The sequence below is a fragment of the Coregonus clupeaformis genome, chromosome 38, assembly GCF_020615455.1.
Source record: "Coregonus clupeaformis isolate EN_2021a chromosome 38, ASM2061545v1, whole genome shotgun sequence".
In the NCBI taxonomy this organism is placed as follows: Eukaryota; Metazoa; Chordata; class Actinopteri; order Salmoniformes; family Salmonidae; genus Coregonus; species Coregonus clupeaformis.
In genome coordinates this window covers 1546881-1562018 of record NC_059229.1, presented here as the reverse complement: position 1 = coordinate 1562018, position 15138 = coordinate 1546881, and the positions used below count along the sequence as shown (strand labels likewise).

The 15138-nt window shown below is 42.6% G+C and overlaps 1 protein-coding gene across 1 annotated transcript; it reads right to left on the bottom strand.

The window, feature by feature from the left end:
* Positions 1–284: 284 nt before the first annotated feature.
* Positions 285–15138, bottom strand: LOC121534251 (zinc finger protein 271). The gene is made up of 5 exons (XM_045211665.1): positions 15006–15138; positions 13672–14846; positions 5229–5414; positions 2952–3285; positions 285–2573 (listed from the first exon to the last, which is right to left on the bottom strand). The coding sequence occupies exons 2-5, from the start codon at positions 14740–14742 to the stop codon at positions 1255–1257; spliced, it is 2910 nt and encodes a 969-aa protein (XP_045067600.1). The 5' UTR covers positions 14743–14846; positions 15006–15138; the 3' UTR covers positions 285–1254.

The following is a 15138-nucleotide window of genomic DNA, read 5'->3' as shown; positions in this document are numbered from 1 at the left end:
TTTAACTGGTGAACAACGCTATTGCTTTTGTTTGTTTTCTCTGTGTGTCCCTCTGTCCTCCAGTCTGACATGTTTTCTCTGTGTGTCCCTCTGTCCTCCAGTCTGACATGTCTTCTCTGTGTCCCTCTGTCCTCCAGTCTGACATGTTTTCTCTGTGTCCCTCTGTCCTCCAGTCTGACATGTTTTCTCTGTGTCCCTCTGTCCTCCAGTCTGACATGTCTTCTCTGTGTCCCTCTGTCCTCCAGTCTGACATGTTTTCTCTGTGTCCCTCTGTCCTCCAGTCTGACATGTTTTCTCTGTGTCCCTCTGTCCTCCAGTCTGACATGTCTTCTCTGTGTCCCTCTGTCCTCCAGTCTGACATGCTACGCTCACTATCCACCACGTGACCCACAGTCAACACTGAAGTTCACAGAGGACTTTGGACAGGAGGGCTGAATGAATGAATTTTTGAATATATGAATAGAATAAACTAATTATTCTCTGAATAAAACATGAATAAAAAAACAAACAAGATGTGCTTGTCATTACTTTTACTTCACATGATACCTGCATTATAGTAGATCACTGGTTAATAAAGACAACTTCCCTTATTTCTACCCACATTTCTGTCCATAACTTTTTTAAATCAGGTAATTATTAGAATAGATTTCTTTACCTTAATCTTACCAGGGAAGACATAGAGACCTAGGTCTCTTTTTCAAATGTGCCGTGCACAATACAACACAAATATACACAAAATATACACACACACATTAAAATACAAAAACTCAGTCAAGGGAAGCACAAGTAAAACATCACAAATCACCCAGAAAAACTGTTACATTAAAACAGATACATGCGCAGTCTGGTGAAATAACATCAATATGCACATGAAATGTTTCCGAGAGGTGAGTGTCTGGCTGGTTGAATTGAGGTAATGGAAGTTTAGTTTAGAAAGTATTGATTTATGCAGATAGAAACTGAATGGATTTCTGAAGGATATGATCCACATGTCATAACGCTTTAGTACATTTCCATATGAGAATATAAAAAAATGAACTTCAAGTTTCACAGAATAATCTGCAGAGCCTGGGGTCTAGCGTTAACACTCCCAGTTACATGTACTCTACTCCCCACTGGAGACCGGGGTTCAATTCCTGTGTCCACCCTCCCAATTTCCTGTCGACCCCTCTGTTTTCGGCTGTCTAAATAAAAAAGTGTTAAAAAGGTCAAATATATATATTTAAAAAAGGTTTAACAGAATGACAAATACAGTCAGTCAATATTAGTTAGATATGTAGTTGCCCAGCTTGGCAACACCATTATAAGGTCAGTGTTGGGCACTGCACTGTGCTTTGCCTCCTGATGTTCTTTCAGGCTTTGTTTCCATTTAAAACAAATCCCACACTGATCACAGTTGTACGGTTTCTCTCCTGAGTGTCTTCTCTGGTGTTGCTTTAAATTTCCTTTCTCACTGAAGCTCTTCCCACATTGGGAGCAGTGGAAAGGCTTCTCCCCTGTGTGTCTTCTCTGGTGTCGCTTCAAAAATAATGACCGACCGAAAGTCTTCCCACACTGAGAGCAGTGGAAAGGCTTCTCTCCTGTGTTGTGTATTCTCTGATGTTTCCTTAGGTCTCCTGCCTGACTGAAAGCCTTCCCACATTGGGCGCAGTGGTGGGGTTTATCTCCATTGTGTATTCTCTGATGACTCTGAAGGCTTCCTTCCAATTTAAAACTCTTTCCACACTGAGAGCAGTGGTGAGGTTTCTTTCCTGTGTGAGTTAGCTGGTGTCTCTTCAGAAGTGATGACTGACTGAAATCCTTCCCACACTGGAAGCAGTTGAAAGGCTTTTCTCCTGTGTGAGTTAGCTGATGTCTCTTTAGCACTCCCGTTTGACTGAAACTCTTCCCACACTGATCACAACTGTATGGCTTTTCCCCTGTGTGCATTCTCTGATGTTTCTTTAGTTCTCTTAACCGACTGAAACTTTTTCCACATTGGGAGCAGTGGAAAGGTTTCTCTCCTGTGTGTATTTTCTGGTGCTCCTTTAGATTTGCTTCTATACTAAAGCTATTCCCGCACTCAGAGCAGTGGTAAGGCTTCTCTCCTGTGTGTATTCTCTGATGTTTCTTTAGGTCTCCTGCCTGACTGAAGCTCTTCCCACATTGGGAGCAGTGGAAAGGTTTCTCCCCTGTGTGTATTTTCTGGTGTCTCTTCAAATTGAATGACCAACCGAAAGTCTTCCTACACTGAAAGCAGTGGTACGGCTTCATTCCTGTGTGAGTAAGCTGGTGCGTCTTCAAGCTGCTTGGGGTCTGAAAACTCTTCCCACATTGACCACAGGGGTAAGCCTTCTTTCTTTTGATAGTATTTTTGTGTGGTATGAGGTGAATAGGACAAATAAAACTGCCTCTGCAATATGAGCAGGGGCGGGGCCTACAAGTGTGCCTTCTCAACTCCTCTGGCTCATAGAAACTAGTGAAGCAGTCCATGCAGTGGTGATGTTCCTGTCTTGAGTTCCTCTGCCTGTGTTTATGGTTTCCTGATGCTGTGGTACTGGGATCGCTGTCTGAGCCTGGGTTGGAGCTCTCTCCTGTGAGAATATGGACAGATATGGGGTTAGAATTAGAAAGGGAACATTGAAAGGGACTTTAAAATACTTTTGATGCAAACAGAAGCACTACAATAGTTTGGGAATTCCCTGTGGTCGCCAAGGCACCAACCTCTCTCCGTACTCCACACCTGAACTTACCTGGGTCACTGATACTATCTACTTCTTCCTCTAGATCCAAGGCACCAACCTCTCTCCGTACTCCACCCTGAATTACCTGGTCATGATCTTTTTTTCCTATCCAGGCACCAACCTCTCTCCGTACTCCACACCTGAACTTACCTGGGTCACTGATACTATCTACTTCTTCCTCTAGATCCAAGGCTCCAACCTCTCTCCGTACTCCACACCTGAACCTACCTGGGTCAGTGATACTATCTACTTCTTCAGTTCCTGGACGTTGAGCAGCTCCTTCCTTGTCCTCCTCTTCTTCTTCTTTCACTGCTCTTTCCTCCACCTCTTCTTCTTCTTTAATGCTTATATCCTCCTCCTCTTCTTCTTTTTTGACTGCTCTCTCCTCCTCAATTTCTCTCTCCTCCCATTCCTCTTTGACAATCACATTGAGTTCCAGTGGTTGACTGCACTCCTCCAGCTTCACTGAGACCATCTCTGGACCCCACTGTGAGCTTCTCTGGGCTGGAACACCACAGCCAGAACCCAGGGACTCCATGGACTTGGGTTCAGACATGGAAGGCTAGAGATGGATCCAAAAGTGGAAGCACAACACGCGAAAGGTGAGTTTCACAAAAACCCTAATAAAAAAGGGATACACCATGCAAAATATTCCATGTACTAGGAATCTCTGCTTTAAATGTAGCTAGCTAGCTAACGTTGCAGTGCAGATGGCAACCATAGCTACGTGTGTGTCATGAACAACATTAGCGTTAGCAATAAGTGGAATCGGTGTTTCGCCTTCAATTTAAAAGTCCCCCAATGAAACTGATGGAAACAAATGCAAATAGTGGAATCATGCCACAATTGGACAAGATAATGCTAAAACAAGGTTGGAATGTTGTTATATAAATTCAACAAGACAATAATTAGTTAATTAGACCCAGAAGAAATCTGTTGAAATCGCAAATGTGAATATATAGACTTCAAAATTGCATTTGGGGCATAGCCTACTTATATTGCAATGTACAGCCTTCCCTATGGATCTGGGGTAGCAGCCTACTCAGTGACACCCACAGATTACAATTATGAAGAAATTACACAAATATTGGCGTCGTAGCTCTTATTGTGGGACTTTAAAAGGTCAACTTTGGGCAAGAGAAACTCCTCTTTCTCAACTTTCAAACAGAAATGGGGTGTTTATTTAAGTGGTTCATCGATGTGGCATTCTGGTCATGTAGCGCGTCACAACCAACATAGCGAGTTTGTTAGCTGAGCTAGCCACTTGTAGCTAGCCAGTGACTCCTCCAGTATGTGTTGACTTCATTTCAAAGGATTTGGCTTTTGGACGGAAGCTGTAGATATCGGTAAGAAATGGCACTTCCGTGGCCAAATATTGTATTCATAATTTGTAAGTATTACATGACCAAAGTCGACCTTTAACTGTGGGAAATAACTTCACAATTCACTATATTGTGGGAATTGGACATTCATATTACACTGTACAGCAGAGGTCTTCACGGGTCCAACAGACCTGAAATTCCGAGTTCCGACCCGGGATCAGGTCCTAAATTCTGACTTTTGTTCCGGAACTGGGTCGGGTCTGATATAATTGCCACAGATCTGGGGTATGTGTAATTCAGTGGAGGCTCCTCAGACGAGGAAGGGGAGGACCATCCTCCTCAGTGAATTTCATAAAAATGTAAATTGTAAAACATTAAAAAGGTTATCCTTTTTAGATGAAACTATAACTAAATATAATCACATCACCAAATAACTGATTAAAACCCACTATTTTGCAAAGAAGGTCTACAGTAGCCTCAACAGCACTCTGTAGTGTAGCACCATGGTGTAGCCGGAGGACAGCTAGCTTCCGTCCTCCTCTGGGTACATTGACTTCAATATAAAACCTAGGAGGCTCATGGTGCTCACCCCCTTTCATAGACTTACACAGTAATTATGACAACTTCCGGAGGACGTCCTCCAGCCTATAAGAGCTCTTGCAGCATGAACTGACATGTTGTCCACCCAATCAAAGGATCAGATAATTAATCTAGTACTGAAAGCATAAGCTACTGCTAGCTAGCACTGCAGTGTATAACATGTGGTGAGTAGTTGACTCAAAGAGAGAGAAAGCCAACAGTTGAACAGTTTTGAACAAATTAATTTCTTCCAAAACGAAGGAGAAGCAAGTGAGAAATAGTGTCATTTTTTTTCACTTACTTAGCTAACAAATGCAGCTAGCTAGTTTAGCCTACTGAAACACCCTGCTCAAACAGAGGGATGCTATGTTAGCTAGCTGGCTATGACTTTCCAATACAACACTGGAACTCTTCCAAATCAAGGTAAGCTTTTGGCATTACTAATTTATTGCCACCGTGGCCCCCGGTGTAACTGCTTACTGACTGTACACTAACGTTACTGCATGATTGTAGCGGGTTTACTAACGCGTTAGTTATATTAGCTAATATGGTAACAACGATGTAGGCTGTTTGTAGAGGTTTGGCTTGGAAAGGTTTTTTTCACCTGGTCACATACAGCTGATTTGTTGTGCATTGAAGTCCACAAGCGAAGGGAAGAGGAGGAATACAACGTGGCTGTTATGAGAGTGAACTCAAGAAGCTGTGCGGCTTGGCAAGGTCGTGTTTCGGGGACGCGTGGCTCTCGACCTTCGCCGCTCTCGACCTTCGCCTCTCCCGAGTCCGTAGGGGAGTTGCAGCGATGGGACTAGACTGTAACTACCAATCGGATATCACAACATTGGGGAGAAAAAGGGGTAAAAGTACAACAAAAAAATTAATGAAAATAATAAAACTTTACGCGTGATCAGGGGTGTATTCATTCCGCCGATTCTGTTGAAAAACGTTTCTTAAACGGAAGCAAACGGAACAAAAACATACCTGAATTTGCCCAATTTGTTAAGTTTGCTTCAGTTTAAGAAACGTTTTTCAACAGAATCGCCGGAATGAATACACCCTTGATCACAGGTACCTGGAATTTGTCCAATAGAAACTCTCGTTTGCAACTGTTGGACTAATGATTACAGATGCAGGCAAGAGTGTGCAAGACGGTATTGAATGTCATCGTCTGTCACCTCAAATCTCTCGACCTGTGTGCACCTACGTTGAATACTTTTTTGGTTACTACATGATTCCATGTGTTGTTTCATAGTTTTGATGTCTTCACTATTATTCTACAATGTAGAAAATAGTAAAAATGAAGAAAAACCCTTTAATTAATTGGTGTGTCCAAACTTTTGACTGGTACTGTATGCCTAGCCGGTTCAACACTTTTGTGAAGGTTTAAACCACTTTTATATAGAACAAGTGTTTTCTTTCATTATGTTGAGACATTTTCTCCAACTGTAATATTGTGTTTGCCGCAATATAATAGAATTACCGGTAGGCCTACTCGCAGTCTCGTCCTCAAACCATAAACAATCACTTTACTTACTTTTGATATGACCCTAATAAAGTTAATAAACTTTTGTTTAGGTTTGGTGTGGTATGGATATTATTAGGCGGACTATGAAGGCAGTGTGCACCTGCACTCCAATACTAGCTACATTACGAGAAATATAGTTTAAAGCGGAAATCAGTAGAAACAACAACAAAGCGGTGAAAAGCTGAGGGACGGGGCTGGAGAAATGTAACCACTTTCAAATTCATAGACAGAGTTATGGATGGAAGGTCTGACCATCCATAATAGCAACGTTATAGTTTTAACCATGTTTTGAGGCTATATAGTGTTTGTAAAAATGTTAATTAAAAAAAATAAACAAACGTATTGTATTTTGGGTTCTGATGAGGTGCAACAGCTCATGAGGCATTTTATAAGTTACATTCTTCAAGAATCAATGGATACATATAATTAATTAATATGTCCAAAAATGGATGTAGCAACTGCTGATTGCCACTTTAAAGCAAACGAGAACTAAAACGGACATTTAATTTGTAATCACTAAAATATGACCAATGGTTACTGAAATGAAGTTAGCCACTTTAGCTACCTAACAAACGGCCTAGCTAGCCATGCTAATTTACTAACTGATCAGGGTTGCCAATGGATTTGTCATCTTAAAAGATGAACGATTCACACTTCATATATTTGGCATTGTCTTGATAACAAATAATAGGGTGATTCACAACACAGCGTCTTGCAAATCAACAAACTAGCTTGCTATGATAGCTAGTTAGTTAGCTAGCTTCTAATGGCTAGTTAGCAAGCTAACGACGTAGCTAGCTAGATCAATAGGCTTATTGTTGATCCGGTGGACAAACAATAGGACTACTAAATTATGTTTTGTGTATTTGGAAACGTTCTAGAATATGTTAGAAAGCTTGAGTTTACCTTGACACTTAATTTTGAAAGTTGACAGCTCTTGTTGTTGTTGTAGTAGCTAGCTACCTAGAGAACACCCTATTTTATGAGAACGAGATTTATGTGCTGTCGCCGCGAGAATAGATATGAGTTCTCAAGACCGTCATGGCTGCGCTAGATGCCTACGTTGCCCAATTTAATTAATTATTTCTTTATGAATAGGATTATATTATATTTTACCCATTGGTTTGGAGATAATGGTGATTTTCAGCTCAGATCATATGTGAAGTGGCTTGAAGACCCTTTTAGCAGTTAATCACGGTTCCACACTTATGAAAGAAAGCAACTTCTTTGCTCAAGCTGTTTATATTTTATCACGTGTCGATATTCCCATTTTGTGGTTGAACGGAATGACTACACATAGTGCATTAGGAAAGTATTCAGACCCCTAGACTTTTTCCACATTTTGCTACGTTACAGCCTTATTCTAAAGTGGATTAAATTAAATGTTTTCCTCATCAATCTACACACAATACCCCAAAATGACAAAGCGAAAACAGGTTTAGACATTTTAGCAAATGTATTAAAATTAAAAAACAGAAATACCTTATTTACATAAGTATTCAGCCCCTTTGCTATGAGACTCGAAATTGAGCTCAGGTGCATCCTGTTTCCATTGATCATCCTTGAGATATTTCTACAACTTGATTGGAGTCCACCTGTGGTAAATTCAATTGATTGATATAGAGGCGAAAGAAACGCACACCTATTTAGGCGAGGTGCTGGCTAACGGAGTAAAACACTTGAAAAAGAAAAGGAGAGCAGCACACTCTAGGAGCTCAGATGCTATCATTTAATATCCTAATAACCAACGTTTCGACAGACAAGCTTTCTTCATCAAATTCAATTGATTGGACATGATTTGGAAAGGCACACACCTGTCTATATAAGGTCCCACAGTTGACAGTGCATGTCAGAGCAAAAACCAAGCCATGAGGTCGAATGAATTGTCCATAGAGCTCTGAGACAGGATTGTGTCGAGGCACAGATCTGGGGAAGGGTACCAAAACATTTCTGCAGCATTGAAGGTCCCCAAGAACACAGTGGTCTCCATCATTCTTAAATGGAAGAAGTTTGTAACAACCAAGACTCTTCCTAGAGCTGGCCGCCCAGCCAAACTGAGCAATCAGGGGAGAAGGGCCTTGGTCAGGGAGGTGACCAAAAACCTGATGGTCACTTGGACAGAGCTTCAGAGTTCCTCTGTGGCGATGGGAGAACCGTCCAGAAGGACAACCATCTCTGCAGTACTCCACCAATCAGGCCTTTATGGTAGAGTGGCCAGACGGAAGCCACTCATCAGTAAAAGGCACACGACAGCCCGATTGGTGTTTGCCAAAAGGCACCCAAAGGACTCTGACCATGAGAAACAAGATTCTCTGGTCTGATGAAACCAAGATTGAACTCTTTGGCCTGAATGCCAAGCGTCATGTCTGGAGGAAACCTGGCACCATCTCTACGGTGAAGCATGGTGATGGCAGCATCATGCTGTGGGGATGTTTTCCAGTGACAGGGGCTGGGAGACTAGTCAGGATGAACGGAGCAAAGTACAGAGAGATCCTTGATGAAAGCCTGCTCCAGAGCGCTCAGGACTTCAGACTGGGGGCGAAGGTTGACCTTCCAACAGGACAACAACCCTAAGCACACAGCCAAGACAATGCAGGAGTGGCTTCGGGACAAGTCTCTGAATGTCCTTGAGTGGCCCAGCCAGAGCCTGGACTTGACCCGTATCGAACATCTCTGGAGAGACCTGAAAATAGCTGTGCAAATTATTGTTCACTGGCTGCAGTCTATTGATTCAGACTAATGAGACAGGTGTGTGCTCACTCAAGATTAGGTTTGGCCCTTAATGCACTCTATTGCTTAACGAGAGAGCAAATTTCCTCCCAGACTACGCCATTAAGCATCATATGCCGTTTTGTCACTGGATGAGACTCAGAAACAAGCCCAACCACATTCTCTGGTTGGTACCATACAATGTCCTCTCTCATTGGCCAAAATAATCTGTTGGCTCCCACACAACTCATCGTCTTGAGTAGAGAGCAGCTCTCTGCATCAACAAATTGCATAAGACCAGGGTAAGGCTCTTCATATTTCACAACACACTTCTCAAATCAGTCCCTCATGTATGTCTGCAATGGGCTGTATTGCACTAGGAGTTGGCTGTGGTGCTGCGTAGGTGGAAGTGGAAGGTTGTGCTTTGTCTGCCTCTGTTTGTTGAATTATCACGGTCTGTGGGCCAAAACAATCACATAGATGTGGAGTCATTTGAGGGGCAGGTAGGTCATCATTCTGTAGCTGTAAGACTTCAGGTGAGTGTGGTGGTGTGTTCTTTGACAGGTATGACTCCATAACCACTATTTTTCTGGATTGTTGATCTTCTGTTTATTTTCTATGGCCTCCTTTTTTCTTACTGGGAAAGCTGTGAGATGGATTTCAGTTCACAGCTTTCTTTTCTCTTGAGGTATCTTTCTTTTTGTTTTCTTAAGATCCTCCTGGTATCTTATAGGATCTTGTTTGATTCTGTTTATACACACTGCATGACCAACAGTATGTGGACACCTGCTCGTCCAACATCTCATTCCAAAAATCATCGGCATTAATATGGAGTTGGTCCCCCCTTTGCTGTTATAACAGCCTCCACTCTTCTGGGAAGGCTTTCCACTAGATGTTGGAACATTGCTGCGGGGACTTGCCTCCATTCAGCCACAAGAGCATTAGTGAGGTCGGGTACTGATTTTGGACGATTAGTCCTGGCTCGCAGTCAGCGTTCCAATTCATCCCAAAGGTGTTAGATGGGGTTGAGGTCAGGGCTCTGTGCAGGCCAGTCAAGTTCTTCCACACCCATCTTGACAAACCATTTCTGTGTGGACCTCGCTTTGTGCACGGGGGCATTGTCATTCTGAAACAGGAAAGGGCCTTCCCCAAACTGTTGCCACAAAGTTGGAAGCACATAATTGTCTAGAATGTAATTTGATGCTGTAGCATTAAGATTTCCCTTCACTGGAACTAAGAGGCCTAGCCCGAACCATGAAAAACAGCTCTAGACCATTATTCCTCCTCCACCAAACTTTACAGTTGGCACTATCCATTTGGGCAGGTAGCGTTCTCCTGGCATCCGCCAAACCCAGATTCATCAGTCGGACTGCCAGATGGTGTTGCGTGATTCATCACTTCAGAGAATGAGTTTCCACTGCTCCAGAGTCCAATGGCGGCGAGATTTACGCCACTCCAGCCGACGCTTGGCATTGCGCATGGTGATCTTAGGCTGCTCTGCCATTTCATGAAGCTCTCGACGAACAGTTATTGTGCTGACGTTCCAGAGGCAGTTTGGAACTCAGTAGTGAGCGTTGCAACCAAGGACAGAGAGAGAAAAGGTGGTGGAGAAGAACAGAAGAGAGATCATGTTTTGAATCGTATGTTTAAATTGTTCTGTCCCCGACAAATATACTGAACAAAAATATAAACGCAACATGCAATAATTAACGATTTTACTGAGTTACTTGGGAGCCAGGCCCACCCACTGGGGAGCTAGACCCAGCCAATAAGAATGAGTTTTTCCCCACAAAAGGGTTTATTACAGACAGAAATACTCAGTTTCATCAGCTGCCCGGGTGGCTGGTCTCAGACAATACCGCAGGTGAAGAAGCCGAATGTGGAGTTCCTGGGCTGGCGTTGTTACACGTGGTCTGTGGTTGTGAGGCAAGTTGGACGTACTACCAAATTCTCTAAAACGATGTTGGAGGCGGCTTATTGTAGAGAAAAGACAGTGCAATCATAATGTTCTGTTTTTTTTTCTGTAATATTGACATGACTAATATGAGTTAAACATATTTTTGTAAAATAACATTATGGCTAAACAATATTAGTTATATATGCGTGGATAAAACAATTGTTTAATATTTGTATTATTATTATTATTATTATATTTACTTACAAATAAAATATGGCCAGAGTAAACTTTTTACAAAAAAACAATTTTAGACAGTGTGAAGGAATAAAAACAATAATTATAATTCACCTAATTTCTATTAGAAAACCACATTGTTTGTTGTTTTTTTACACATTTATTAGTTTCAAATAAGACAATCAACAGTTACAGAAATAAAATGTTCTTGATTTTAGGAAATCACTGATTGTTTTTAGTACTTCCATATTGTTACCGTTGTCGCACAGTGTTGCCATGGCAACATATACAAAAACAGAATACATTGAATTCGTTTTTCTCACTTAAAATGGCCTCAACATTTTTGTTGCATGGTTCTATCATAATGTGTGTAGTGGAGGGTTAAAATTAAAAATACGTATCTTTACTAATTAGGTCCATCAAAAAATGTTTGTACACTCACTCAAGCGTGTGCACAGATAGGTCTGTACCACCAAGTAATAAAATCTACTTTCACATCTGGGTCTGAAGTTAACTTTCTTCTGATGCGGCAGAACACTGCCAAGAGTGCTTTGAAAGGCTGGTCATGGCTCACGTCAACACCATCATCCCGGAAACCCTAGACCCAGTCCAATTCGCATACCACCCCAACAGATCCACAGATGACGCAATCTCAATCACACTCCGCACTGCACTTTCCCACCTGGACAAAAGAAGAACACCTATGTGAGAATGCTGTTCATTGACTACAGCTCAGCATTCAACACCATAGTGCCCACAAAGCTCATCACTAAGCTAAGGACCCTGGAACTAAACACCTACCTCTGGATCCTGGACTTCCTGACGGGCTGCCCCCTGGTGGTAAGGGTAGGCAACAACACATCTGCCACGCTGATTCTCAATACTGGGGCCCCTCAGGGGTGCGTACTTAGCCCCCTTCTGTACTCCCTGTTCACACACGACTGTGTAGCCAAGCACGACTCCAACACCATCATTACGTTTGCTGACGACACAACAGTGGTAGGCCTGATCACAGACAACGATGAGACTGACCTCCTCGCTATAGGCTGAGACCTGGCAGTGTGGTGCCAGGACAACAACCTCTCCCTCAATGTGAGCAAGACAAAGGATCGGGGAGTACAGGAAAAGGAGGGCCGAACAGGCCCCCATTAACATCGTCGGGGCTGTAGTGGAGCGGGTCGAGAGTTTCAAGTTCCTTGGTGTCCACATCACCAACAAACTATCATGGTCCAAACACACCAAGACAGTCGTGCCCTCTTCACGACAACACCTTTTCCCCCTCAGGAGACTGAAAAGATTTGGCATGGGTCCCCAGATCCTCAAAAAGTTATACAGCTGCACCATCGAGAGCATCCTGACCGGTTATGTCACCGCCTGGTATGGCAAGTTCTCGGCATCCGACCGTAAGGCACTACAGAGGGTAGTGCGTACGGCCCAGTACATCACTGGGGCCAAGCTTCCTGCCATCCAGGACCTCTATACTAGGCGGTGTCAGAGGAAGGCCCAAAGAATTGTCAAAGACTCTACTCTCTGCTACCGCACGGCAAGTGGTACCGGAGCGCCAAGTCTAGGTTCAAAAGGCTCCTTAACATCTTCTACCCCCAAGCCATAAGACAGCTGAACAATTAATCAAATGGCCACCCGGACTATTTACATTTTTACACTGCTGCTACTCGCTGTTTATTATCTATGCATAGTCACTTTACCCCTACCTACATGTATGTACAAATTACCTCGACTAACCTGTACCCCCGCACATTGACTCGGTACCAGTTATAATTTTATTGTGTTACTTTTTATTAAATGTTTTACTTTAGTAAATATTTTTTCAACTCTTTCTTGAACTCTGTTGTTAGTTAAGGGCTTGTAAGTAAGCATTTCACTTTAAGGTCCTACACCTGTTGTATTCGGTGCATGTGACAAATAACGATTTGATTTGAAGAGGCAGGGATGTAATTGGTCGTTCCACCAATTTGGTACCTTTTGTGAAGTGCAAATTGGTTTAAAAAAAACGCTGGATTTCACATAATTGTAACTTTCTGTCATAAAGAGCACATGTTCAACTTAATAAAAACAGGTGTTCCCATCTCAAGCGGTTAAATAAAAAAAATGACTGTAGTAAGTGCTGATTAAGTGCAAAATAAATAACAGGGTTGACCGTAACAGGGTTGACCGTAACATGGTTGACGATTTCTTAAAATCAGCCATGACACCCCTTATGACAGGGGGAAGCTTGTTGTGTCCAACAGGGATTGGCAATTGAATGCAAGCTTCACAAAAAAAGAAATAGTTAAAACATTTCTAGCTAACAGAGGATCCCACTCAGTTTTCACAACAAAACACCAGAAAATGACCACACAAAAAAACAGCTCACCTGCTTTTACTCTGAGTTCAGTATTAGATGTTCAATGTTTCCACATGAAATAAATAACAATCTTCAGAAATGACTCAAAGCAACAACTAGGGCTTTACAATGTTTTACAATGATGGTGAAGCTTGGAGACATTTTGGGATGAAGTGGGTTAAAATCTTCCTAGAAGTGACACAGAGGGACATTTCAAAATGCTGAATTTTGGAACTTTAGCAAGTCTATTCATATTAAAAACCTGATTTGAATTCACAATGTGGTCTATATTAAAGGGCACTTCATTTAATATGTCTTAAAATTCAATATTGGATAATAATAGTAATAGTGGAACTACCCTGACATTTTAACTGGTGATATTTTAGGGACGATAACCAGGTGAAACTCGTCCCACATTGAGAGCAGTGGTAAGGCTTCTCGCCTGTGTGTATTCTCTGATGGTTATTTAGGTATCCTTCCCAATGGAAACTCTTCCCACACTGTTCACAGCTGTACGGTTTCTCCCCTGTGTGTATTCTTTGGTGGTTATTTAGGTGTCCTACTCGATGGAAACTCTTCCCACACTGATCACAGTGGTACGGCTTCTCTCCTGTGTGATATTTCTGGTGTTCATTTAGCCGTCCTGCCTGACTAAAGCTCTTCCCACATTGGGAGCAGTGGTAGGGCTTCTCTCCACTGTGTATTCTCTGATGTCTCTTTAGGTCTCCTGCCTGATTGAAGCTCTTACCGCATTGGGAGCAGTGGTGGGGCTTCTCTCCACTGTGTATTCTCTGATGACTCTTAAGGCTTCCTTCCAATTTAAAACTCTTCCCACAATGAGAGCAGTGGTAATGCTTCTCTCTGTGCGTTAGCTGGTGCCTCTTCAGATATGATGACAGACTGAAACCCTTCCCACACTGGGAGCAGTGAAAAGGCTTCTCTCCTGTGTGAGTTTGTTGGTGTGCCTTTAAATGTGATAACTGATTGAAACTCTTCCCGCACTCAGAGCAGTGGTAAGGCTTCTCTCCTGTGTGTATTTTCTGATGTTTATTTCGATTTCCTTCATTACTGAAACCCTTCCCACATTGGGAGCAGTGGAACGGCTTCTCCCCTGTGTGTATTCTCTGGTGTCTCTTCAAATGTAATGACGAATCAAAAGTCTTCCCACACTGGGAGCAGCGGAAAGGCTTCTTTCCTGTGTGAGTAAGCTGGTGATTCTTCAAGCTGCTTGGGGTCTGAAAACTCTTCTCACAATGACAACACGGGTACGTTTTCTTTCTTTTGAGAGTCTGTTGGTGTGATTTGAGGTGAATTGGACAGATAAAACTGCCTCTGCAATCTGAGCAGGTGTGGGGCCTACAAGTGTGTCTTCTCAACTCCTCTGGCTCATAGAAACTAGTGAAGCAGTCCATGCAGTGGTGATGTTTCTGTCTTGAGTTCCTCTGTCTGTGTTGTTTAGGGTTTCCTGATGCTGTGGAACTGGGCTCACTGTCTGAACCTGGGTTGGAGCTCTCTCCTGTGAGAATATGGACAGATATGGGGTTAGAATTAGAAAGGGAACATTGAAAGGGGCTTTAAAATCATTTTTATGCAAGCAGAAGCACTTTAATAGTTTTGGAATCCCCTGTGGTCGCCAAGGCACCAACCTCTCTCCGTACTCCACACCTGAACTTACCTGGGTCACTGATACTATCTACTTCTTCCTCCTCTTCCTCTAGATCTGGAGTAGACACATCCCTGTTCTCCTCTTCTTTGACTCCTCTCTCCTCCTCTTTGACCCCTCTCTCCTCCTCTACCTCCTCTTTGAC

What these genes read in the sequence shown, in the direction of transcription:
- LOC121534251 (XM_045211665.1), bottom strand. Translation starts at nt 14,742, where the DNA reads ATGGACTGCTTCACTAGTTTCTATGAGCCAGAGGAGTTGAGAAGACAC. An exon ending in AGGGTAGTTCCACTATTACT is followed by an intron (nt 5,415 to 13,671) that starts ATTATTATCCAA and finishes CATCGCTGCAAC; the next exon opens with TCCCCTACGGACTCGGGAGA. An exon ending in AGATAGTATCACTGACCCAG is followed by an intron (nt 2,574 to 2,951) that starts GTAGGTTCAGGT and finishes ATATTCTCACAG; the next exon opens with GAGAGAGCTCCAACCCAGGC.